The sequence below is a fragment of the Mercenaria mercenaria genome, chromosome 4, assembly GCF_021730395.1.
Source record: "Mercenaria mercenaria strain notata chromosome 4, MADL_Memer_1, whole genome shotgun sequence".
In the NCBI taxonomy this organism is placed as follows: Eukaryota; Metazoa; Mollusca; class Bivalvia; order Venerida; family Veneridae; genus Mercenaria; species Mercenaria mercenaria.
In genome coordinates this window covers 95,548,267-95,575,758 of record NC_069364.1, presented here as the reverse complement: position 1 = coordinate 95,575,758, position 27,492 = coordinate 95,548,267, and the positions used below count along the sequence as shown (strand labels likewise).

Below are 27,492 nucleotides of genomic sequence, written 5' to 3'. Positions count from 1 at the left end.
ACTTTTAATATATTCATCAATGCACATTTATTTTTGTAAATATCATAACAGATAATATTCATTTTATGAATATTGGGTTTCAGGTGTAAACCAAAGAGCCTATCTTGAGTCAGTTTCGTTTCCGGTTTTGAAAACCAGGCTATTATTACGAATTCTATGAACTAATATATCAGAAAACACTAAATTCTAAATGATGTATTCCAATCAACCTTTTAGAACGCAGTACTTCGAAATTTCCATAAGTTTCCAGATTTCGTCCACTATGAGTATAGATAATAGAAAAAGTCAGTAATACCAATGTCTCTATCTTTTGAAGAAAGACGTTTTTGTCAGGAACGACACTCGAAGAAAAGAGATTGTAATCATTACTAACTTCAAGCATATGTCGCATCAAATTAAAAGACTTATGGCCGCTAAATCGTTCGCTTCTTTTTGAGGCATAAATGGTTTTAACAATAAACCGTTAGAAATTATATTTAAAAAAAGATACTTCAAATGCTTACAGTGTCAGTTCTTAATTAAAATGACATTAAGTATGGTAAATTACAGCTTTCAAATGTAAATGTTAAATACCGAAGAAAAAGCTATGACCTCCGTCTCAGAACTTTTTTTAACACACTCGTAAAGCTAGGAATGTGATGTGATCTGAAAATTACCACAGTAAGCAGAACCACAGAAAACATGATCGTATGATTGTTTTATTACTATTTTGATATGAAAGTTCTGTTTTCTTACATTGACCATGCTTTCTGTAATGTTTACACCACGATATATACTTATTTTTATCAGGATTAATCTTGTTTTTGAAGTTACATCTCGTATATTCATTCACAACCTTTTAAAACATTATAGTCAAGATTGTCAACAAGAGGGTCATGATGATCCTGGATCGCTCACCTGAGTAATATGAGCTACCTGTTTCAAATGTCAAACTGATGATAAAATATTAAGAAAGTCAGTAGGTCACATTCATGGTCAATGAAATTCAGTTTTACGATTTGTGTGCAAAACTGTGTATGTCATCAATATTGCAAGGCTGTATCTTAAAAAAAAGAACATAGGTCAGTAGGTCAAGGTCACAGTCAAGTGACATATTACTTGGGGTCATCAGGTAATTATAATTAAACAGTCTTGGAAATAGGATCAGATGATTTTTAAGTATTTTTCCTATATAACTCACATAATAACTAAGTGACCCCAGGGCGGGGCCTCTTTTAACCCCAGGGGCATAATTTGAATTATTTTGGTAGAGGACTACTGGACAATGCAACATACCAAATATCAAAAGCCTAGGTCGTATGGTTTCAGACAAGAAGATTTTTAAAGCTTTTTCCTATATAAGTCTATATAAAACTTGGGACCCACAGGGCAGGGCCTCCTTTCACCAAAGAGGTACAATTTGAACAATTTTGGCTGAGGACCATAAGACAATGCTACAAACCAAATATCAAAGGTCTAAGTGTTGTGGTTTCAGACAAGAAGATTTTTAAACTTTTTTTCCTATGTAAGTCTATGTAAAACTTGGGACCCCGGGGCAGGGCCATATTTGACCTAGGGGGATAATTAGAGGACCACTAGATGATGCTACATACCAAATATCAAAGCCCTAGGCTATGTGGTTTTGTACAAGAAGATTTTCAAAGTTTACCCTATATAAGTCTATATAAACCATGTGACCCCCGGGGTGGGCAAGATTTGAACCGAGGGGGATAATTTGAACAACCTTGGTAGAGGACCACTAGATGATGCTACATACCAATTATCAAAGCCCTAGGCCATGTGGTTTTGTACAAGAAGATTTTCAAAGTTTTCCCTATATAAGTCTATATAAACCATGTGACCCCCGGGGCGGGGGCATATTTGACCCTAGGGGGATACTTTGAACCATTTTGGTAGAGGACTACTAGATGATGCTACACACTAGATATCAAAGCCCTAGGTCCTGTGGTTTTGAACAAGAAGATTTTTATTTTTTTCCTTTCGGTTGCCATTGCTACCAGAGTTCTGCATGGAATTCAATTCTTTGAACACTTTTGAAAGGGGCCACCCAAGAATCATTCATGTGAAGTTTGGTGTAATTCTGCCCAGTGGTTTTCAAGAAGAAGATTTTTTTAGAAATTGTTGACGGACGACGCACGACGGACGACGCACGACGGACATCAAGCGGTCACAATAGCTCACCTTGTTACTTCGTGACAGGTGAGCTAAAAATATAAGAACATATATATGATTTGGTTAAAAAGTGCATTTCTGCGACAATTGTTTCGAGAAAGCATGTATTATATAATTAAATAATAAGAACATTCTAAATCATATAATGATTGTTAACTTGTAGGACTTAGAGTTGCTAGAAGCTTGCCTTGAAAGCGTCCGACGAGGCAGAAAAGGACTTCCTAGTGTTTTAAAGGAAATGTGCGAGGACCTCGCTAAGGATGTAAGTGTCCTAGTTCTTCCTATGTGTTGTAAATATCGATCTTGGTTGTTATTTCAAGCAGAGGTTTCTGCAATTGTAAATTCCCTTTCCTCGAAACAGACGTTTATAAACAATGTTTCCATCAAAATATTTACGTTTGCCCGTTTCTAATAAACGTAGTACGAGTAACATAAAGCCTTCTCTACTGCATGTTCTTACTTTGTCCGTGTAGTTCTTCTGACGAAATGTTCAAGAACAGCGTATTTGATTTTGAAAATAATGAGAGAGTTTCGACATGAAATTGAAAGAACCTTGTGCACTCAATGTCAACTAGCCTTTACCTATTGTATTTTTTTTCTATTAAGTTCGAAAATAGTATTGGAGTAACCGATGATTACAAAAGAGGCCTTACTGACGAATACGACAGAGGAGTAACAGATGATTACAAAAGAGGCGCAACTGACGAATACGACAGAGGAGTAACAGATGATTACAAAAGAGGCGCAACTGACGAATACGACAGAGGAGTAACAGATGATTACAAAAGAGGCGCAACTGACGAATACGACAGAGGAGTAACAGACGATTACAAAAGAGGCGCAACCAACGAATACGACAGAGGAGTAACAGACGATTACAAAAGAGGCGCAACTGACGAATACGACAGAGGAGTAACAGCTGATTACAAAAGAGGTGCAACAGACGATTACAAAAGAGGCGTAACTGACAAATACGACAGAGGAGTAACCGATGACTATGAGAAAACAGATGATCCAATCTCAAACTTTTGGGCTTTATGGGGTAACTCTCTCTTGGTAAGTTAGACCAATATTCTTTGCAATTTCTTATTTTAATTGCTGTATAACAGCGAAAGAAAATGTGATTCAGTATAAATTATGCTTTTTTCTGACATGAATGTTCCTTTGTTAATAATATCTAACCCTGATATTCTGATATAAACATGGTTTAATCTTTATACATATCAAATTAATTAAGCTAATGAGCCATGTGTGGTTTTGAAAGATACTCAATCTATCTAACGACTTCTTAACTTCAGAGAGGTTCACAACTGAATAAAAAGAAGTTGATGAGAAGACCCTAGAAGAAAATGTTGAAAAGGTTGAAGTAGAAAAGACAGACGCTGTGAACTGGCATATTGACTGTTTCTGGACTATGAGAATACATGTATATAAATAGAAATCGTTTAGAAAATAAAGCATTCACGATACAGAAGTTTCCTTGTGTGTGGTGCTATTGTCTAAAGGAACAATAAATAAATGTCTACAGGAAAAATAGGCAATAAATTGAAATGTTTTCTGTGTAAGATAATATATTTGTAAACATGTTTGACTGATTTATCTGTCCCGAACTTCACCCAAGCCCGATACTTCTAAAATATGTCATTAGATAACTACAGTACAAAATGCAATCTCCCGGAAATTAACATGAAGGGTCTACTTAATCATTTCACATGAGTCTGAAATAAATCCAGTGACCGATTTACTATAAGTGCACCTTCTTAGTTACACAGACAAAGTCTCTCGTGTACACAATTTTGCAAAACTATCAAAGTGGTAGTGTGTTCCCAAGAGTATTACATCAAAGTAGAATAAGCGAATACACGAGCAAAACATCGAAAAGCCAGCTTGACAACAAGATATAGATCACTTACATTTGTTGTTTTTATCGAATTTAGGAGAAATCATTGCTTGTGTATTTTTAATTTAAAAATATGTAAAATGATTTTGCACTTTTAACACTAGCCATAAAGGAAATACCGGTTAGAAGATAAGAGTTAGAGGTCATACAGGTAGCTTGTTGTCATATCGGTAACACTTCCGCCATCAATAATGTTTTTTGTCAAAAATGTAACAGCGGTTTTTCATTTACACTAAACGTAACATTTTAGACATAATATAGAACTTCCTATGCCATTAAAAAAATGTATGAGGGCTATTCAAAAATAACATAGACTTTTTCTCTAGCTTTTATATACTTTAATAAAGCAAACTGCAAATTTGACGTGATTATGACCATGCAATCAGGAGTTACGCCTCCGAGAAAGTAGTAACTTACACGGATGCGGCGCACGGCGATCATATTTCAACGACGTTAACAACGCCGTGCATTCATTGTTATGCTTTCATTAAGTTTGCATTAATTCATACTTGTAAATTTCTTTATAAATTTTCATGAGCAATACTTAAGTCATAATAAGTTGTTTGGTTAGAATACTAAAAATGTATGAACACTTATGCCACGCATCTTGGACAGGGTACTCAACGTGAGTATTTGGTCTTTATCTACGGTGTTATACATTGGTGTTAACGTCCATTTACAGATTTTCCGTTTTCTCCCTCCATCTTCGCTGTCGTTAAGCAATTCTGAACCATTTGAAAAACGTTTGTACCACTTGAAGATAAAGACACGGGTGACTGAACGTTTTTGTGGCGTCTGCTTCATTAGTTTATGAATTTCAGTTGCTGTTCGCCAAAATTTCTCCATAACGAAGCAACTGTCTTGTTATCTATGCGAGTTGATGACGAAATTACATGCATTATAAACAGTAATAGTCATTTAGTTTAAACGTTGTTTTCTTCCGCCTCCCACGCCGGAATGATGCCGTACTCTAGGTGCATGTCGCCTTGACGTGTTGCTGCATTTTGACGTATTTTTGGGCAAACAGGTATACTATTAGTGCAAACATTAGCGATCGAATTCAAATCACGACAGATCAAAAAGCGACTGCGCCGGTTATGCATAGCAATGGTAATAAAAACGTTCGACGCGCTTCGGCTATTTGCAAAAATATTATAAAAAGTGTATGACCAAATTAAAGAAAGATTGCGAATTACAACGATATATTTCACATTGCTATTTACACAATATGCGGCATTTCACAGCAAAAGTCTACGTTATTTTTGACCAGCCCTCGTAGTACTCACCTCTCATAGTAATCTGCATTCGAGTTAAAAACAATTGTAGTACTCAGCGCTCATAGTAGACTGCAAACAGTCTTAACCAGTATTATAGAGATATCATCACGATTTTACGTCTTGAAAATTCCCGGCGCATCCTTCTGACTTACTGGCATATATGCTATTAAGGGTGATAGGGAGTCGTCTATTGGTGCTACTGTATGTGCAAATTGTTTTACAAGTAGCTGACGGCCTTCACACATAAATCAAATATTGAGGGCTTATATTTGTTTCAGATTATCATTAAAATGAACATAAGCCTCGCCCAGAATTCGAGCCTAAAACTGAAAATCTTGCGACATCTGGTTACGTATATGACCATAAACAGTTATCTTAAACATTTCCCCCTCATGACTTTGTGTCATAAACATATATTATGTATATTACCAATCAAGGAAAACACACATTATGTTACCAAGGCTAACAAAAACATATGGCAAAATACACTTTAAGGGCATGAGCGTAAATTAAATTGAAATGCAATATTTCACCTAAATTCATATATTGTCTCTAATAAACCATCCCTAGTAAACGATTATGTGCGGGGTCATACTGGATTATAATCACGTCCCGTTTTTGCAAAATAAAACAAACAAAAACTATAAATGTCAAATTATTCACGAACGTATATCTGTACAATATAATGCAATTTTATTTTCCTATTAAACATCAATATAATAAGTATACTTAACACAATGACTGTGGCCTTTATTATATACTTTATTTGTATCTTATTGATACCTATACATCGCAAATCGAGCATCTCTTTAAAAAGTAGCTGGACTTTTCATACGACTTCATTCGACTTCAGGGGTCTCTGTCCTGTTTCGTTTATGCATAATTCGTGAGCCAGTCAGATATTTTTACTACCCCAACAGTAAAGCAATGTCACACATAAACTTGTGCTTTAGAATCTTAAAAGATGAGGTCAAAAACTCTTTGAAAGAATATGATTTGGCCGATAGTGCGGCGAACTTAATTTAAACATGGTTGGTCCAAAAAAGGCAGCTAAATATTTTCACGTACGATATCTATTCTTCTTCAATAACATTGTCTGGTGCTCTTGGCCATAATGCAATGGATATTGTGATGAGATTGACAAAGGTTAGTTATATATTCAGCGTGATGTAGATTATCAACACCATTAACTGACAAAATCTCTATATTTGAAATTATAGTAAACAGTTTAATGAAAACTACCTACAACAATGATAACACATGAATGTTTCTTTTAAACAAATGAGCCGCTTTCAATACAATTTTCATTTATACACTGAAGAACGTTTTCTGGAAAAAATATAAAGATAATTTTAATTGATAGTATGAGAAACGAATATGTACACAATTAAACAGGTTAACGAATGTATCAGAAACATATTTTTACTGCAAATCCGGAAACACTGTTGACGCACTAAAACAGTGCAGAAGCCCCACATCAGTCTCTGCAGTCTGATGGCTATGTTTCAAAGTCTAAAACTCAAGACATGGACCATTGTACGTTACAACGAATTGTATTAATAGGACTGTCATTGGACATTCCGGTTATGTTTCAGGACGATCAATATGAATCTATGTTGCATAACAGTTTTGTTTTAAGGAAACTCAAGTGTTTTCATGTTCATACATAGCCCTTACATTTTAACGATGCAGCCAGATTCCACTTCCTCTTTCTGTATCGTTGTGATGATTGTGCCGTCGGTCTTGTTCGATTCCTTGTCGGGATGTTGTTCAGTGATTAAACTGCCGTGTTTATTGCGAGCATAACTAACCACGTTTGAAGAAGTACTGGTAATGTCCGCAGAAGCCGATTGCTGATCGGTTGAACTTTCATTAAACCTGATGTTCTTATCTTCTTTTGATTAGAAATTTGTATAAAAATTTGGATTGATACATCCCATTGGAATTGTTTCTTTATCATGTAAAGCCAATGGAATGCCGTCATCTGAATTGCATCAAAGTTCAGCTCTATTAACATCGTCAGTTTCGCTTTCGGTGTTTTCACATTTATTGCGCATCATATCTTGGCTTTTCGAGTTTCGCGAAATCGCAGTTTGATCAACACCATTTATATCACTTTCTGCGTTGTCAAGATCACTGCGCATAATATCTTGACCATTATCATTTGGTTTTCGAGCAAGTTCAGCTTCCTTAACAACATCAGCATCGCTTTTTGTGGTGTCACGTTTATCTATACTGTTATCATAATCAGCTGATTCTGTGAGCTGATCTTCCTGAATTCTTGTTATATTATCATCGTCACCAGCATCTTTCAGATGTGGGGAAACGGTTTCACGGGCTTCCTGGTTGCATTTCGTACTGGTAATGTCCGCAGAAGCCGACTGCTGATCGGTTGAACTTTCATTAAACTTGACTTTCTTATCTTCTTTTAATGAGGAATTTGTATCAAAATTTGGATTGATACATCCTATTGGCTGATCTTCCTGAATTCTTGTTATATCATCATCGTCACCAGCATCTTCCAGATGTGGGGAAACGGTTTCACGGGCTTCCTGGTTGCATTTCGTATCATTGGTGTCCAAAGCAGCATTTGCAGTAAGGAAGTTGCTGTCTGCAGTTGGGTCATTAAGTTGGTCAGCTACTTCTTGCTACAAAAAAGCAAACACTTTTCGTAAGTAGGACAAGATACAAAATACATGGCGAATCAAGCAATACTTTAATAAATGTTTTCTTTAAAATTTACCTCTTGAATTAAAGGGTATGAATAGATACCCAGGAAAAAAATCTGTAAGAGTAGAAGAATAAAACAACTACAGTCACGCTATTGTAAGAACTGCCCCCGTCAAGTATATAACGGGATTCAATATTGAAAATGAATAGTATTAGTTGTCTGAGACGAATGATTCAACCCCGCCACAACGGTTAGATAAAATGACTATCAGATATTACCGTTGCGTAAAATACAAATTCATTTCAGCATACATAGTAACCTACAGTTAATTGATTGGCTCTCTCGTTTAGTGAGTTCTCAATCATTAAGGTATGTTACCTCTATAAAGAGACATTCCTGTCCCAACACCAAATGCTTACTCATGTGGAAATTTGACAGATATTTCAAACTGTCCAGTTGGTGCTTATCCTGTCAAGACGTCATTCAAGTACGTTGCCTTTGAATTTTACTAATTTAACACAACAAATTACGTTGAAAATAGTCGTATTTACCAAATGTAACCTATATCTTTATCTACAGTTAGCGTTTTAACTTACTAACCTTCATATTTTCCACAAGTTCGGGATTATTAGAGTTCTCCACAGTAATACTTCCATTCCTTCCCGTTTCGAGAGTTGGGTAATGAGGTTCATCTTTAGCCTGTCTGCTTTCATTGTCATTAACTACACCGTCTTTACCGTCAGTGCTGCAATTATCTCTTGTTGTTGACAAATTGCTTTCATCAGATGTGGTATTAAGATGGCCAAATCTATGCTAAACAGTTAGAATAATTCAAGTTATTAGAAATGAGATATAAACCTTAATTACACTATTTGAAGGTAAATCGGGTAGATACGTATATTGATTGCTTTTATACCTGTTTGACAGATACATGTACTTTCATTAGACGGTTATCAGCATTCAGCATATGACATCTAAATTGCAGCTCTAAAATGTTTTTAACTATTATGGAAACAAAATCGTCACCTAAATGCAAAATATTAGTTAAATGCATTGACATAAAAGACAAGTAGTTGTCTTTTTCATTGAGATGAAATTGCATCAAAATATTCCTCTCAATGTTGCTTAACGTGCAGCGTTACATATAGCGTATAGCGCACTTTCCTGTTTCAATTAGAAAATTAAGGTAGCTCTGCACGTTTGGATTAAAATTTTTTCTACAAAGTAGAATTTGATTAAACTCTGATTTTTCAAAACTTCAGAATATTCCTAGAAAATTCAGCGAATAAAAAAGATAGGGTCGTGTTCTTGAATTTTTGCTAGACTGATTTGAAAAATATGGACCTCAAGCAATATTTCATAATGGGAGTCTATGGGAAAATCATAACTTTCATATCATTTTCGCGAATTGAAATTTTTCAATGTAGATTTTGATGAAACTTCTCACAGTTGTAAATAAAGACATGGCCGATTATTTGATGAAATAAAATGTATAGGTCCGTGCGCTTATTTGTGAGATATTTGGCCATGATTAAAGCAAACAGGACATTTCAAGCTAATTGTAAGACATAATTTTGAATAATTTAACGTGTCATATGTTTTAATATCATATTTTGACTTTAGAAATATAGCAATAGTGCCATTGTGATATATTTACTCAATTCATTAAATGATTTTCATTTCCGGACGCCGAATCCAGGCTTTATTCTACGTTTTCCGGATAAATGACGTTACGCAATCACTTCCGGTTTATCAAACGTGCAGAACTACCTTAAATGTTATTCATCCAATTACCACAACACGATCAAGATCTTTAGGGAGCTTAATTTTTTATCATTTAACATATTGCGTCATGTTTATGGGAAAATGGTATTTTGCCATGTTTTCTTTATCTATCCAAACCATATTTTCTGCAGACATAGAACATAAATTAGGTTTGATTAACCTTTAGCCTTCTAGTGGCAAGTGATTCTGCCTTTGCGAACCAGTGCAGACCAGATCTGCACTGTTCGCTTTTCAGTCAGTAAATGTTCAGTTTACACCCCTTCAAATAATAAATGGTACTGCCCAAACTGAATGATAAACCAGTCCATTTTAGAAATTTAGCAGGTTTAAGGTTAAAGACAACCATGTTGATGACTGTTGCATTGTTCACTGTCATTAAAAGAGTGTTATATCTTACCATATCAAAGGTAATTTCGCCCTGATACCAGTATGCTATATCATTTAGATATATGATAGAGCATAAAGCTCTGTTCGCTATAACAGTCTCTCATTTATTACAGACTCTGCTCCTTTCCGAATTGTACTGGGGACATGTAATATTTCGCAATTAGTACTTCACAGGTGCATCTCACTTATTTTCTACAAATGTGTTTGATTTAAAAAAGTCTTGACAGCCCTTTAGACCAAATTCAAACAAATTTTACATTTATAAGAATACAATAAATTATATACAACAAGAGGGTCAGTGACCCTGGATCGCTCACCTGAGTAATATGAGCTACATGTTTCAAATGTCAAACTGATGATAAAATATTAAGAAAGTCAGTAGGTCACATTCATGGTCAATGAAATTCAGTTTTGTGTGCAAAACTGTGTATGTCATCAAAATTTCAAGACTGTATCTTAAAAAACAAGAAAGTAGGTCAGTAGGTCAAGGTCACAGTCAAGTGACATCATATTACTTGGGGTCATCAGGTAATTATAATTAAACAGCCTTGGAAATAGGATCAGATAATTTTTTAAGTATGTTTCCTATATAACTCACATAATAACTAAGTGACCCCAGGGTGGGGCCTCTTTTAACCCCAGGGGCATAATTTGAACAATTTTGGTAGAGGACTACTAGACAATGCATCATACCAAATATCAAAAGCCTAGGTCGTATGGTTTCATACAAGAAGATTTTTAAAGCTTTTTCCTATATAAGTCTATATAAACTTGGGACCCCCAGGGCCGGGCCTCTTTTCACCACAGGGGTTCAATTTGAACAATTTTGATTGAGGACCATAAGACAATGCTACAAACCAAATATCAAAGGTCTAAGTGTTGTGGTTTCAGACAAGAAGATTTTAAAACTTTTTTTCCTATGTAAGTCTATGTAAAACTTGGGACCCCCGGGATGGGGCCATATTTGACCCTAGGGGGGTAATTTGAACAAACTTGGTAGAAGATCACTAGATGATGCTACATACCAAATATCAAAGCCCTAGACCATGTGGTTTTGTACAAGAAGATTTTCAAAGTTTTCCCTATATAAGTCTATATAAACCATGTGACCCCCGGGGCGGGGCCATATTTTATCCTAGGGGAATAATTTGGACAATCTAGGTAGAGAACCACTAGATGATGCTACACACCAAATATCAAAGCCCTAGGCCATGTGGTTTTGTACAAGAAGATTTTCAAAGTTTTCCCTATATAAGTCTATATAAACCATGTGACCCACGGGGCAGGGCCATATTTGACCCTAGGGGGATAATTTGAACAATCTTGGTAGAGGACTACTAGATGATGCTACACACTAGATATCAAAGCCCTAGGCCCTGTGGTTTTGGACAAGAAGATTTTTAAAGCTTTTCATTTCGGTTGCCATGGCAACCAGATTTCTGTATGGAATTCAATTCTTTGAATAATTTTGAAAGGGGGCCACCCAAGGATCATTCCTGTGAAGTTTGGATATAATTGGCCTAGCGGTTTATGAGAAGATGTCGTTTAAAGTAAAAGTTTACGGACGCCGGACGACGGACGCCGGACGAAAAGCGTCACAAAAGCTCACATTGTCACTCCGTGACAGGTGAGCTAAAAATCTTAATAATATTTGTTGATGAAGAGCCCAAAGTTTAAGCGACAATGTTTGACCTTATTGTTTATCACAGTCATGTAGAAAATATCCAGAAAGTATCCATATAATAACTATTTATGCGTGGTTATCACCATTACTCAAGCCTTATGATGGAATCACCTACGCTAAAAGGCTTGAAATGTTATCATAAATTTCACCATTGTTTTCTAAACCAGACAGATTTGCTTTGTAGATGATTTGTTTCGACAAGTACACATATTTATAACGTATTTTAATATGTGTACATATAAATGCATATTGGACCTTCTCCAAAAGCATGTAATATTGGCCTACTGCATTTCCTTCTTCGAAAACACATTGGTCATTAAAATACCATACAATATTGTAGTTTCGGCTATCCGATTAAGATTGCATATACATATTGATCTTTTATGAAATCAGTAAGTTAAATTACGCTTTACAACAGTTTTACCGCAAGACTTGACACATTGTCTATATCTTTACAACGAGTGATAATATATAATCTGAAATAAAGCATATGTTTAGAATAATACGTAGCTTCTGACAGGTAAACTATTTTGAAAATCCAAACTCGGTATTATGTAATTTTCATCATTTTGATATATCCACCTATTTCTGAAAAGTCACAAAATTAGACATTTTCACATTTTTACGAGCAAATTTCATGACATCGTGACAAGAACACAAAATCATAACAAAAACAGGAAAACATGAAAGCAGGAAAACATCGTGATTTTACTAAACGTAAGAATTTCAATTATAATTTGTCGTGGTATGTGAGCATATTTGTAAGGAAATGCTACTACGTCCAGAGCCGCGAGAAAAATGGCCCGACAGCAAATATGCATAGAAATAATTTAATTTCAAATGGCATTTTTGTGATGCTTTTACCTATACAGAATTGCCGTAGACCCAACAGCCCTCAATTACTACCATAAAACATGCAATAAAGGGATCCGACAAGCACTCTAAAACATTCACTGAATGTGTGGAAAGCAAAATTACGAATTTATTACGCTTTATGGATATATAATTGTTTATGACTTAAGCTGGGCATTAAAGGCAAAGAAAATCTCCTATATAAGTGACCCCCCCCCCCACCCCAAATACCAGACTTTTTAATCCCCAATAAACAAGGTCCTGTCTGGTCCAGTCTGATAAGGGTCCATAAAACCCCTGTAGACTTGACATGTAGTTTAATTGATAAGATACTAATTTTGATTGCTCAGTCATGTTGAGTAATGTCCTGGCAAATCAAATTATAACCCTTATAGCAAAGCAATTCTCACTATAAAATAATTATTCAAAACTTAATAAGAGGAATTACAAGTTTGTTTATTCAATGATTATGATCTTTTTATCAAAAGTAACAAAATAAAAACGAAAAAAAAAGATAATTGCTGGATTTTATTAGAAATTAAAGAAACGTTCAGTTGCATTTTTAATACATAAAGAAGGTATATAAACAGAAGGATGTTATATATTAAAACTGCTTAATTCCTCTTCTGTTGTCTAAATAATGTTAACTTTCTTTTATGTATAATAAAATCCAGCAATAAAGATATATCATTGTTCAAAATACAGAATAATTTATTACTTCTAAAAGCTATGTGCCTGAATGCATTTTTTTTTATATTTTTGATAATAAAAACAGCAATAATGAGATGTAATTGTTAAAAAACTTACTTTATTAAAAATATGATAAAAACACTGTTGTATCTTATCACTTTGTTTATTTAGCCCTAATGCAATCAAACTAAAGGTGAGAACTGATTTGCTATAAAGGTGAGAAATATCACCTGCAATTTATTTACTGCACAGTAGCTATACAGCAGCTTATTATGATAAACAGAAGCAAGTCTACCAATGGTCCCGACTTGTCAAAGTCTACCAATGGCCCTTATCGCCAATACGCAGACCTTATCATCTCCATAGGCCACATACCAGGCATACCAGAATCAGTGTCTTTAAAAGAATTGATATTAAAAAACTACTATCATTACGCAGAATATTCACCCAGTCTGTTAGTTGATTACTAAATATCCTTTCATACTTTAATTAATATCTTTAACAAAACAGATAAAACTCTGATGAGCACCAGATCATAACTACCAAAATGATGTGTTACTGTCGTCAAGACCCATGGACTGAACCAATTTTAGAAACAGAAAGTGTACCCATTTTGTATTTTTACTATGCAATTTCTTACTGGCCTAAAATCTCTTTCACACTGCTCGTTTTTTTTATACATTAATGGTGCCGTACAGTACACGGTGAACTTTAATTGACTTTATTGTTCGAATTATAATCCAAATTTCAATAAATGAATTCAAATTTAAAATGATTGAAATTTAGTAAGAGAATCTTTAGAAATGAATATATCTTTCACAAACGAAAAGTGTTGCTTAATAATAAAAAAAACAACAACAACAACAAAACAAAAATAATTCATTAGGTTTTATAGAAATATTCTGGTAAAAACCTGTATTTTTTATATTTGTTATTTTGAAATTAACAAAATAAGTGATAAATGATCCCATTTGAATATCGTTCAAAATAAATGATTTATTTGTCAAACGCCTGTGATTTTATAGAAATTAATACATTGTTTTGTTTTTGTTTTACATTTAATAGATATTCTAATCTAAACAGAAAAGAAAGGTGGCAAAGACTTCTGCAATAAATGCATGCGAAACAAATACATAAAACGCGAACGCGTATAAACACTCCAATGCTTGAATTATTTCTTTCGTAACATTTTAGTCTACTTACCTTTATCTTTTCCTTAAGTTCAGAACTAAATTCTTCCATCGTACGTTTTCGCTCTTTATTTATCTTCATAACTTTACGTAGCTGAAACGTTTAATGATGAAAAGAATATAAAGTTGTTTTGTATAATAGTATGTCATTGGCATAAAACTCATCGTAATGACTGTGCTTACATGATGCAAAATGTAACATCTTGGAGACTGCAGTCACTCTACTAAGACGTCCTTAGCTCTGCACTACGCAAACTTTCCTTCATCGAAATTATTTGAGGTTGCATAGATAACAAACCGAAAGCTATATTATGTCCTTTATTGCCAACATGAGGAGCAATATATGATCTTTATTATAACTTATCAAGCGGTCAGGTTGTACACCAATTATTCTGCCCCCGCCCCGCCTCCCTTTTTTGATAAAATATAGATACTATTCAAATGGAACCGACGTAAGATGTGAATGTTAGGCAAAAATGTCACTATGGTTGATAACTTAAATCAAAATGTCGCCTTTGGCCGATGCAAGATGTTTTGGGTACTAGGGTAAATTGTGCCTTGAAGAAATGCGAGATAGGATACTAGGATAAATGTCGCCTTTGACTGATGCAATATTAAGAAATGTTTTATGTATTACTAAGCAAATGATAATAAGGAAAGTCTTCTGTACCTAAAACAACAACTCAGTAATAGCTTTGAATAGTAAGCAATGCACGCAATCCCAAACGTCTTCAAAGACCATAAACAGCAATTAGTAATGACAATGTTACTCATAGTAGTGATCCGTTTTTTCTTATTTACAAACTGCATTATAACATTTTAAAAATAGTGATTAACACATTGAAAAAAGAATCCTACCTGTTTATTACCAACACAATGGAACAGAAAAATCAGAATGCCCTGAAAATGCATTACGCAGTAAAAGATATTGGTAACATAAATGCGTACTGAAAAACCATCCAGATGTCACGACAATAAAATAATATGATAGATATAGCATTGTTGACTTAGTAATAAAGTTTTATAACCTTCATTCAAGATTTTTAATATGTATCATTAAAGAGTCCCAATTATAAAACATACGCTTCGTTTGTTATAAAGCAAAATGATAAGATATAATTGAACAATGCCAGAATTCACAGCTGATTAAAAATTTACATTACTGCTGTAAAACTGGAAAAGCTGTCTTTCCTGCTCTGTTGTCTTTGCTCTAATTAGTTTTATCATCTTTACAGACAATTGCATTATCGATAAAAGTCAAATAGGAAAGTACAATTTAACAATAATCTAAAGGACAAAATGAAATGGCAGAATAAAGTAAGGTTTTTGTAACAGGTTTACTCTTTTTGACTAGAAAAATGAAAACTGTAATACAAAAGTATGTAGGGTTTTATACCTGAAAGCTAGTTAACACACAAAACACATACTGTAACCAAATCGTTTCTTCGTTTACAGAGAAAATACCAAACACCCATGTAAGACCCATAACAGGTGTTAATACACCGATAGCTACTGCTGTCATTCTGTAAAAAAGATTTATGTGCACGATCACGACTTAAATTGTTGGAATGTAGAGTTTGTTTTAATTAATAATTTGAAGGTACATAATGAGTTTGACACTACAATTCATTTCTTTACCAGATATAGTGAATAGTATATTTTAACATTAAAATCTACTTCAACATTGTAAAAGAGTCTTGCAACATTCAAACACTAAAAACATTTATGTAATGAAATAAGAGACACAAACGAGTAAAATCAGTGCATGCATTTTTAATGGCTAGTGAGAATTACCATAAAACATTCGTCCCATTCATGCCAAAGTCCGTTTTAATCCTAAAGCAAAATAAAACATACTTGGCCTTTTCCTTTAGGGTTTTTACATGTGATGCTTTTGTTCCAAAGAGTCTCCGGAAAAATAATCCGATAGTAATATAATTTGCCTGGAATATAAATTGACACACAATAATATGAAATGAATTATAAAGTTTGCCAAGATTTAAGTTTTTTTAAATTTATTTTTCCATATATATTTACAAACACTGAGCATATAAATCTACATGAACCATAATACATGTATATATAGTCACCAACTATATATGACATATACCTTCATGACATAATATAATGTTATAAAAAAGAAAGGAAAACGAGGGCAATTAATATGTGTAGATTGTGCGTGCGTACATATATTTGTTGTCGTTGTGTGTGTTTGTGTGTATGCGTGCGTGCGCATACGTATTGTTGTGTGTGTGCCAATATTTTGGATGGCTGTGGTGCTGGTGGTTGAAGTGAGAGTACCGGTTCTGGAATTTAGATATTTTTGAAAAATTATGTCTTCATATTAAGAATTTCTGTTGTGCACATTTACTTTATTTTTCGTTATGGCTTTTCTCTTTTCCATTTCACGCCTTTCTCTCCGATAGTGCAAGAAATGTTCAAAATTTGGAACACTTGTTCAAATGATTTTTGCAGAGGAAATATTTTCCTAACACTATTATGAAGTTTATGAGTGATTTAAATGGGTTGTTGACCAAACATCAAAAGAAAGTTCTTGGTAGTTTATAGGGAATGTATTTTAGCTAAGATTTAAGTTACATTTATTGTGGGTCCCATTATTGATTGTCTAGTTTGAAAATTACACTGCTTAAAAGACCTTTTTTTCAATTACGGCACCTTTAAAATGAAAACTGAGGTGCAGTTTGTTCCTTATGTACTTATGTGCCCTCTCTCTCTCCGCCACCATCTCCCCCTGTATATTGACAATTTACTATGCACGTAGACGGCGCCGAGAAGTAAAGAAACCGAGTCTATATTGTGGTTATTGAAAATATAACAAAAATACGGACGTAAGTTATTTATAATGAATTACGTTTACGTATTTTCTTGTGTAAGTTGTAAAAGAATGTTTATACTTAAAACAGAATTTTTGTTGTAAAAATGAATTAATTTTGTGTTTTTCATATTTTGTCTGATGTCTTTAAAATTGTTTTGACTTCAGACAGCAGATATATTACGCTAGATATGAAAAATAATGTTTGTTTTAAATATTTGAGGACATAACCCATTCATAACAGGAACCCTAGTATAAACCTCATATTCACATATAAGTATTAAATTGTGCTTGGAGATTGTATTCAAGTCCCAGTTGTTATACTTTCTAGTTATGGATAACACTGACTGCAAAATCTCCTACCCATCCAGAAGACCGCAAATAACCTTTATAATGTAATGAATATGTGTGATTCACAATGAAGTCGAAGCAGTCACAAACAAACAAGCAAACAAACAGGAAAAACAAATTGCATTTAATCAAAATAAATAAAAGATTAATAGGAACATTGTTGAACAAAACCTTGGTGGCAGAAGAGTACACAACACGATGTGCACATAAGTATCTTTCACAGCTGTTATTTTATTTTAATATTGTGTTGCTGGTTATTCGTTTTAACTTAGGGTTTAAGTCCACAGACAGTTTTCAGGTCATATGGAGACTTTTCAACTTTCAGTGGAGGAAGAGGGCCAAATATGTCTCTATGAAAAACAAACAAGGACAAATATCTATGAGCATTATTTCAGAAATAGGCGGGTATCATGTTAGAACCATCGACCAGCCCTAAGTCAGATAGATTGCTTCTAGATATGGCCACCCGAGCGAATCTCAAGCCAGCAAAGGTGAGGGTCAGTGATTCGAAGTCAGCAACCACTCGGCTTTGACCGCTGTTACATTTTTACATACAAATATAGATATGAAGACATACAGACGTACGGTGTAATAGAAAGGACAACATTTAGATAGTGGCAATAAAAAACAAGTAGAAATTAAAGTGAACACACACTAAACCTTGCATATTAAAAATCAAGACAACCCATATTTCATTAACAAACAACCATTTATGAAAAATTAGTCGAACAGTGAATATTGAGATAATGTAGGTCAATCAAACTAGTTCAACATTCATTTATTTTTGGAGAATGGAGAAATAAACGTTTAGAGTGGAGCATAGAATTAGAACAAGAATTGTGTAATGACAGTGTGCTCTATTTCAAGCCCTTCCACCAATAATGGCTTACATAAAAATACGTTAGCCAATTTAACAAGCTGAGTGTAGTTAGGTAACTTGTCCTTTGTGCTAGAAAAAGGGCAGAGTTATGAAACGTGCCATGTGATGTTATCTTATTATGCCAAAAATGTGTAAAGACTCTGAAAAAAATTGGTCAAATAGTTCTTGAGAAGCATGCTTACATGCAAAACTTCCACAAAATTTCTATAAAAAAAATAGCATTTTTTATGAAATATAAGTTAGAATTACGAAACTTGTCCTTTGAATTGTTGTCTCAAGATGCCAAAGATGTGTGTGAAGTTAGAAAGATTTGGCCTTGCAGTTCTTGAGAAAGCTGCTCACCTCACATTTAAAACCAAAATTAAATTAAAAAAGGGCATAATTTGGGCAAAATGAAAAGTGGAGTTAGATAAATTGTCCTGTTTGGTCATCTCATGATGCGCAATACAAGAATTAAGTTTAAAGTATTTGGCCTAGAAGGTTTAGAGAAACCTTGGTGAAGCGGACGCTGATGTGGACGCTAACGGAAGACTGACAGCAAAGGCTCTACCGTTTGAAACTTTGCAAATAGTCGAACTAATGAAATCAGCTGATCTAGTACAAAAATTGGAACCAGATCAGTTTTGGTGGAACTGATCTAGATTGAAGATGTATAAGGACAGAATAAAACCTAACACTGAAGTGAAGTCAGAATGGCAGTTTTATACGTATATACCAAACATTATCCGATAGCCGTCAAGGTAGGTATATATTATCAATTCCTTGACATGGTCAAACTATTCTTGAGTAGAAATTGAAACACTTGCCAGTATAACGGCACAGGCTGGTCCAGCGAACGTCCAGAAAAGCCATGTGTCTGGTTTCAGCCAACAGCTGTACGAGAGAAATATGAGAGAATCTTTACCATTAGTACTTTATTAAGACACACAAATCTATTGTAAACTTACTATGTAATTTTATACTCTAAGGCCTCACCAAATTAAAAAGTTGTTCATCGGATTTGCCGCTCGTATATTTTCAGAAACACACACACAAAAAAATAATTTTTGTTTGTTTTTGGCTTGCGCTCGCCCCATTGAAAACAATCAAGCCAAAAATGTTTGGTGCGCTACTTTTTACGGACGTAAAAGTGTATAAAGGCTTATAAATTCCAGTCCCAGATTGTTCTCAAATGGATTTTAATCAAAATAAATACATACTACGCACACATCGTCTATAATATATCATAGCACTTATATTAAGTTGCGTTAGAGTTACTTCCCCTTTATGCAGTTACGCCATTTTCTTCAAATGTTTACCAAATTACATGCTACAAAAATCGATTTATTTCATTGAAAACTGGATGAAGAAAAACATACTAATTTATTTGATAACATCAATGTACATTATTTTGGTAAGAGTAAATACTTATTGATGCATGTCACTTATCTGTTTTTCCGGTCCAAATGATCAGCATTTGCATACGAAAGTTGATGGGGTAAGGAATTTACATTATGAGTTGTTTTCAGACAAGTTTCGATTTTCAAATTTTCCAATCATTTAGTAGACTAATGTTAATGCACGTTAATCTTAATTTCAGTCCTTAATTGAGACTTTGTTTCAACAAATTTAATATGTTACGGAAGTTTAAAGTTAGAAAAAGAGCTGTTCATAAGACATCATGCTCGACGTTTCTGAATCAGAACTTTGCCAGTAAAAGGGGCTAATAATAGTCAGAAGCTCTGAAAGTAACAGAGCTATTGGTCATTATATAAACTTAAACAAAAATAGTCTATGTTAAAAAGGGACATAACTCTGTCTAAATTCAGAGTTAAGAGTATTGTTTCTCCTGGTGTAGACTTTGACAGTAAATAATTATTCTAAATTTCAAATCAAAAGCTTTAATAGATCTAGTAACCCCTACAGAGATATTTTGATGTATCAAAATCTTTGTAAAGTCAGCTAAAAATGCTACATTTTCATAGCAGTAAATATTCAAGTCACATATGTATGTGATAAGTATGGTTTAAGGTTATGCATTGTTGTTTATTACATATTTTCTAACACCATTTTCAAAAGCATACATGATTTGATGAAACTGTACTTTATGCCAATGTTATTACCTTTTTTCATGAGTTCGCTTTGTTGTTAGATTTTCTCAATCCATTGGGGATTATTTTTTAATGTAAAAGGGCTATACATTCTATTTTAAGGTTTGTATTAGTCAGTCGAGAGCCAAATGAAGACAAATATATTTCTTCGCTCTTCGCTCGCTCCTGATTTTCGCAAAATCCAAAACAAATATTTAATTTCCTTTTCCCCCCGCCTCATTTTTTTTCAGAAAAAAATCCTATGAACAACTTTTCAATTTGGTGTGGCCTAAGCTGTGAATGTAACTGAAATTTTATTTGGGGAACAAATGATACTACGTACACAAGACTAATAGAATTAAAACGGAATGTTTCGTTCACAGTTTAAATGTACACTCTGACAACTGTCCAAACTTTGAGTCTTAGGCGGTATTTATCTTATAAGTTCTTTATTTTGGTATGCACTTTATAAAAATTTGATTTATTTTTTATGTACACATAACACACAACCACTTAAATAGACTCCATTACATACTCATTGCTCTAAGAATGAAATATGGATTAAAAAACATAAACGTAAGAGGAATGTATTAAAATTGCTAAACATGAAAAGAACACAAGCAATTGTAGATCGGACATTTTTCGCGTGACATGTTTGTAAATAGGCATCTGCCACATCCACATTATTTAGAATCTGCGCGTCGCGGCTAAATAAACTGTTGGTGATAGTGAAGCACATTCGTCGATGATGAGGATTCGTGTCCGCACAGAAGCCAAAATAAAAAAAAATCGCTAAAATAACCCAATCTGCAGGAAAAAAGCGCACACATTTTTTATTTAAATAAATAGATAGGACTTACTTGTTTTTATTTCCATATCCTTCAAGCTTTGATACTCCAGCAGTCGTTCCAGTGATAACCAATGGGATAACTAGCAATAAATGATTATCAACATTAGTTCTGTTTCTTGTAACATATGTAAGATACAACTCAAATCTTAGAAACGTTGCAACTCAGTTACCTTATTAGTAACTTAAGCAGAGCTTTAAACTGATGTATATTTGTATAGCACACATGTTGATTTAGGTTTTACGTACAGGTTACATTATGCCAAACAGAACTAATAATTTTGTTTCACATCTCAATGACATCAAAATAAAAATATAAGGTATGGAATAAAGCTTTTGTATATGCTGCAGTCACAGACATACAGCTGATTTCCGAGTTTTTATACCCTATTAATCGCCTCTTATTATCATGCAACGGTACAACAGTTGTTCCAGGTTTTTTATGCGCATGTTTTCCTCATTTGGATCTTTTACGTAAAAACATAGTACTTGCCAAGGACGCTAAAAGTGGCCTACAACTCTTTATGAACTTTCATTTGCTAGATACATTTAAAGGTTTGTTTCTTTTTATTATATTTAGCAAGTATATTAACCAACACAATTTAGAAAGTTCCAAAAAACGCCTTAAAAGATAACACCCGGCTATTTAGCTCAATAGGGAGAAGGCAGATCTACGTATCGTGGGGTTTAGGCGTTTATTCTTCATAACGATTTGGTATGTGGAAACGTAGGCAGTTACTTGAAGAAAAAAGGTTAGTTCTGGTTCAGAATCATTCGTCAGGTTAATGGTTAGGTTAACTGCTTACCGTTAACCAGCTTTTATTTTAAAGGTTAAGGGGGCTATTCCCCGTCACAACATTTTCCCGGTTATTTTTAAATTATTCATATAATGTTTATATTTATGGAAGCGTATTATCAACACCATACTGTCTTGCTAAAATCTCAAAGTCACAATAATATGTGGTGGATTATTAAGGACAGAAATAGATAATTCAAATAATTGCTAATTGTAAAATGTCAGTGCAGTAACTTACCAAAAGCGGCAATAAGAAGTTCTATTAAATGTGACTTTTTGTGGAAAGGGAAGGTAACTGTGATAAATACAGTGATTCCCTCGGCCAGCATGAGAAAAAATAGTACCAGAAACACATAATGTAGAGCTACAGCAACTGCCGTACAAGCCGTCTGAAATAAACGTTTACAAATTAAGGACGCAGATTTTACACATAATTTGCATTTATTGTTTTCGTTAAAACCACAAAAGTGTCAGAATAAAATAGTAGAATGACATGGCAAGGTCAATGGAATAACATTATGAAGCCATGACAGCTTATACAATAAAAATTACGTCTTAAAATGCCCCGTATAAATCTATATCATCTCACCTGCAGTAGCTTACAGCTGACATTAAAGTAACTGATAGTCTGTGATAAAATAGGTAACGCTCTTGCATTTCTAAAACTGAAAATGTGTCCATATATAAAACATCATTCTAAATTATTCCCTAGAATCATATTGGAATATAGGGTTTTAACTTATTATCTGTATATTTCTTCAAAACAAAAGCAAATTACCCGACACCTTCTCTGTTATATACTGGCATTGGTAAATATACAATTTTAAGAATATTTTAATTGTAGAGACTTCTGAAAATTAAAACCCCACATTTTCTTCACAAAGTACGGTCTTCTGTTAGGGCCTTTGTTGTTGCATCCATTCGTTCTGTCGGCTGCTAAAAGCGACAGTGCAATAATATGATGCAAAGACGCAAAGATACGATGCAAAGAGGCGTTATCGAACTTTCGCATCGTGTTTCTATGTTTTCGTACCGTATATTACGACTTCGCATCGTACTTTCACAGCTTATTTACGTGCCGTCGCATCGTGTCTTCGTATCTCGAATCATATCGTTGCACAGGATTCCCATGGCAAATTCTGATCAGAAGTTGCCAACGAAAATCCTTCATATTTGCTGAATTTATGAAATGTTATACTGAACTTAAAAACGCTGATATCTATCTTAACGCGATACCATCCTTGATTTTAAAATTACTTACTACATAAAGCAACCGAACCTTAAATAAATATATCCATATTCATAAAACATTCAAACATGTCATAGTCACCGTGTCGATCAAGTTATAACCTCAATAAATAGACTGAAGTTTTTATTTATTAAGCTTATTAGCGTTCAATGCTTCAAAAGTACCTTCTAGTGGGATTCGTTGTGTGTCAATGACTGAAATCAATTATACAAACAACAGTGACTCTTACTTCATTTGATGTCTGTGATACTCCTCCAAGAAACAGGGACCCTCACCTCACTTGATGTCTGTTGTACTCCTCCAAGAAATAGTGACTCTTACCTCATCTGATGTCTGTGTTACTCCTCCAAGAAACAGGGACTCTCACCTCATTTGATGTCTGTGTTACTCCTCGAAGAAACAGGGACTCTCACTTCATTTGATGTCTGTGTTACTCCTCCAAAAAACAGTGACTCTTACCTCATTTGATGTCTGTGTAACTCCTCTAAGAAACAGTGACTCTTACCTCATTTGATGTCTGTGTTACTCCTCCAAGAAACAGTGACTCTTACTTCATTTGATGTATGTGTTACTCCTCCAAGAAACAGTGACTCTTACTTCATTTGATGTCTGTGTTACTCCTCCAAGAAACAGGGACTCTTACTTCATTTGATGTCTGTGTTACTCCTCCAAGAAACAGTGACTCTTACTTCATTTGATGTCTGTGTTACTCCTCCAAGAAACAGGGACTCTTACTTCATTTGATGTCTGTGTTACTCCTCCAAGAAACAGTGACTCTTACCTCATTTGATGTCTGTGCTACTCCTCTAAGAAACAGTGACTCTTACCTCATTTGATGTCTGTGTTACTCCTCCAAGAAACAGTGACTCTTACCTCATTTGATGTCTGTGTAACTCCTCCAAGAAACAGGATATAACTGACAATGAATGCAACACACAGACAAACAACCAATATTGTCTTGTCACTTTTCATTAACCTAAAACATAAATGTTAAGCATTTTGTTTACTCAAATCATCTCAAACGCCAGTTCGAGATATACGCATGCTAGTGTTATATTATCTACCTCAGTAAAATATGCCTTTTATTTATTTCTATCTTTCGTTTCTTGTTTTATTCTTGCCCTCTGACTGTTTTTGTTTGTCTATGTCTTTTTGTGCAAACGTTAAACATACACAGATACACCGCTAGAAGATTTCGTTTTAGGACGGCTGCGTTCTTGAAACTTTGCTATGTAGGATAGTTTTCATTCAATGATGATAAACAACAGAAATACATTGCAACTCGCCTGCGACGTATTATGTATATTTAAACCGGCTGTCAATATAAATCAGAATATAACAGAATATAACAGATAATATTAAGTGATTAAATAAACGATAATTGTTTAAACATAAGTAGATGACATTACATGATCGTCTTGTTCTTCATACTGAATTTGTTAAAAGAGTTGAATAAAATAATAACATGTGAGGCTCTGCCGAGAGTTTTATCAAATTTATTCAATGCGTTTAATATTTCAAAGTGGAACGACACAAATGTAAAATCATTTTTATCATAGATTAGATTTTCCCGTTGAACATCAAAAATTCTTCGTTTTTTATCTATAATAGATCAAGTCAATTCGACCAGCGTCTCCTGTACTTATAACGACGTCAGCGCCAACGCTTTATTTCACTAGTGTAGAACCAAAATTATACAATGGCTCAATTTCACTCCTACTTCGTCAAACATGTGATAGAATATTTTTCGGAAACATAATACATTGTACATACCTCCAATATGCAAGATGGACAACAAGTGTGATCAAGATGAAAAGTCCTGAGATAGAGCATCCAACAATGGACATGATACCAAGTATATTTTCATCTCTTTCAGACTAAAATTAAAACTCCACAAAATAACCTGCTTTTGATTATTAAAACTCGTAGCGCACGCTTTTATTTCAAAATAAAACAATAAACTGGCTATACAATCAACATGCGCATTTATTACAAGATATGCAAAATAAAATATTAAACTGACTTACAATCAACTTCCGCTTTTACAAGATATGCATGACAAAAGAAATAAAGTGGCAGTATAATCAATTTCCCTCTAGTGCCATTCGCCTTTACTTAGGGCAGGTGATAACGTGACATTTGTTTATGATCACATTGCGTCCACCTTAATGGATGCCACCATGTACTAGAAGGTTATTTGTATTTTTCTGCAATTTCTCATTACATTTGAATATATTTTACCGACCATGTTCCAGCCAACAACTTTCCGGTTCCAACGATGTATTATGTTGCTATGTGAGTGTTGCCGTTTTTCCATTTACCTTGCAGAGATTTTCGAAGCGGTGATTTTTCTCAAGACCCAAATTCCAAAAAATACATTTTATGCATTTTAACAGGTTTGTTGTTGGTAGGAATCGACTGAAAATGCACCGCAATCATGTAGTTTGCTTCACATGCAACTTATAAATGTTTATGCGTGTTTTCTACAATGTTCTAGGGATTCATGTCTGAATGGTCACATTGTGTTATGGTCACACTGTGTCATGGTCACACTCTGTCCAATAAATTTTGTAAATGGTATATATAGCAAGTAATTCCAATCTTCTACATAATAATTAGTCTTTTCAAGTATTTTAGTGTTGCAATTCATTGAAGGAATAAACGTACTTAATAGGTACTCCAGAAACACTTTCGAGCTTGTCACATGATGGCTAAAAGAAATAAATTCAATTTTTCCCCAAGATAAAGTGTCAGTTTCAATTTTTCTGTAGCTAGTTCTTGTTTATACATCATTCTGGACCTATACTTGACATTTCATACCATTTTCAAGGAGACTTTTTGCATTTATAGAAACGTAAATGAGCCTTATTACACTGATTGCACGTAAGAGTGTTACAATTGCCTAATCTTGTGTTGCTAAACCTATTGTACGTTGTATTTAGAATCTTTTGGAATAATTCTCAAACTGTTTTCATTCATGAAAATTCAGCATCAATGGCACATAATTTTTATTGTCTGTGCATTCAAATATATATTGTCACCAAAGCGTAAATTAGATATGTTACCTTCATCTGTTAAATTACTATGAAGTGAAACAAATGTGAAAATCTTATCTTTATTAGTAATGTCCATCTATTACAGATAACATTTATGATATGATTTAAAAGTTTGATAAACGGTATGTTACTATAGCAAAAGCCAAATACATTATTGAATGATTGATGCATGAATTCACATTCAGCAATCATTTTTTTCTACTTTCCCTTACGCGGGCAGAAGAACACTGATCACTTACATGAAATGCTGTATCTTTGCATACTTGAAATTTAAAAGGAAGAAGAATATAGATGGGTGAAACCAGATACGTGATGAACAGATATGTTACAGAGATTTTAAATTCAGAATGTCACATGATTCTGCGTTTTAGAAATGCATAAGTGATAGAATTAATATCATATAATCACAAAAGGTATGTAATAAATGTTTCAGAAAAGAGGAGAAAAACTCAAACAAATTGTTACAATCTAAGTCTGGTCTTTGTGAGACCTCATAAAACATAGTGTAGTCACAGACGCCGATCAGCCTATATACCAATTGAGGGATCTTAGACATCATGTATGGCTGTAAATGCACAAACTGACACCATTTATAATGTTCTTAAAATAATCAGATACGTTAACATCAGATTTTATATCGAAATCTGCAACCAAAGCTTTGTATAAATCAGTCAATTAATTTTTATCTTTAATAATTATCAACACTTTTATGCAGTAGGTAAATTTGTTTTAAATAGTGTCAGATACGTTACAAAATACCTCAGGTATTGATGCGTGCATTCGTAGTGCACATATTCACATCA

At 34.0% G+C, this 27,492-nt stretch overlaps 1 protein-coding gene across 1 annotated transcript in view; it reads right to left on the bottom strand.

The window, feature by feature from the left end:
* Window positions 1-5,991: 5,991 nt before the first annotated feature.
* The window catches only part of LOC123552481 (adhesion G protein-coupled receptor E1-like), a 44,542-nt gene continuing 23,041 nt past the window's right edge, over window positions 5,992-27,492 (bottom strand). Inside the window, exons 16-26 of the mRNA XM_053541993.1 lie at window positions 25,407-25,510; window positions 24,507-24,609; window positions 22,623-22,773; window positions 21,602-21,671; window positions 19,479-19,545; window positions 16,466-16,551; window positions 16,005-16,131; window positions 15,467-15,508; window positions 14,622-14,702; window positions 8,621-8,833; window positions 5,992-7,997 (exon numbers count right to left, since the gene is read on the bottom strand). Coding sequence (XP_053397968.1) covers window positions 7,344-7,997; window positions 8,621-8,833; window positions 14,622-14,702; window positions 15,467-15,508; window positions 16,005-16,131; window positions 16,466-16,551; window positions 19,479-19,545; window positions 21,602-21,671; window positions 22,623-22,773; window positions 24,507-24,609; window positions 25,407-25,510 — 1,698 coding nt within the window. The 3' untranslated portion in view covers window positions 5,992-7,343. The remainder of the gene's footprint in view (window positions 7,998-8,620; window positions 8,834-14,621; window positions 14,703-15,466; window positions 15,509-16,004; window positions 16,132-16,465; window positions 16,552-19,478; window positions 19,546-21,601; window positions 21,672-22,622; window positions 22,774-24,506; window positions 24,610-25,406; window positions 25,511-27,492) is intronic.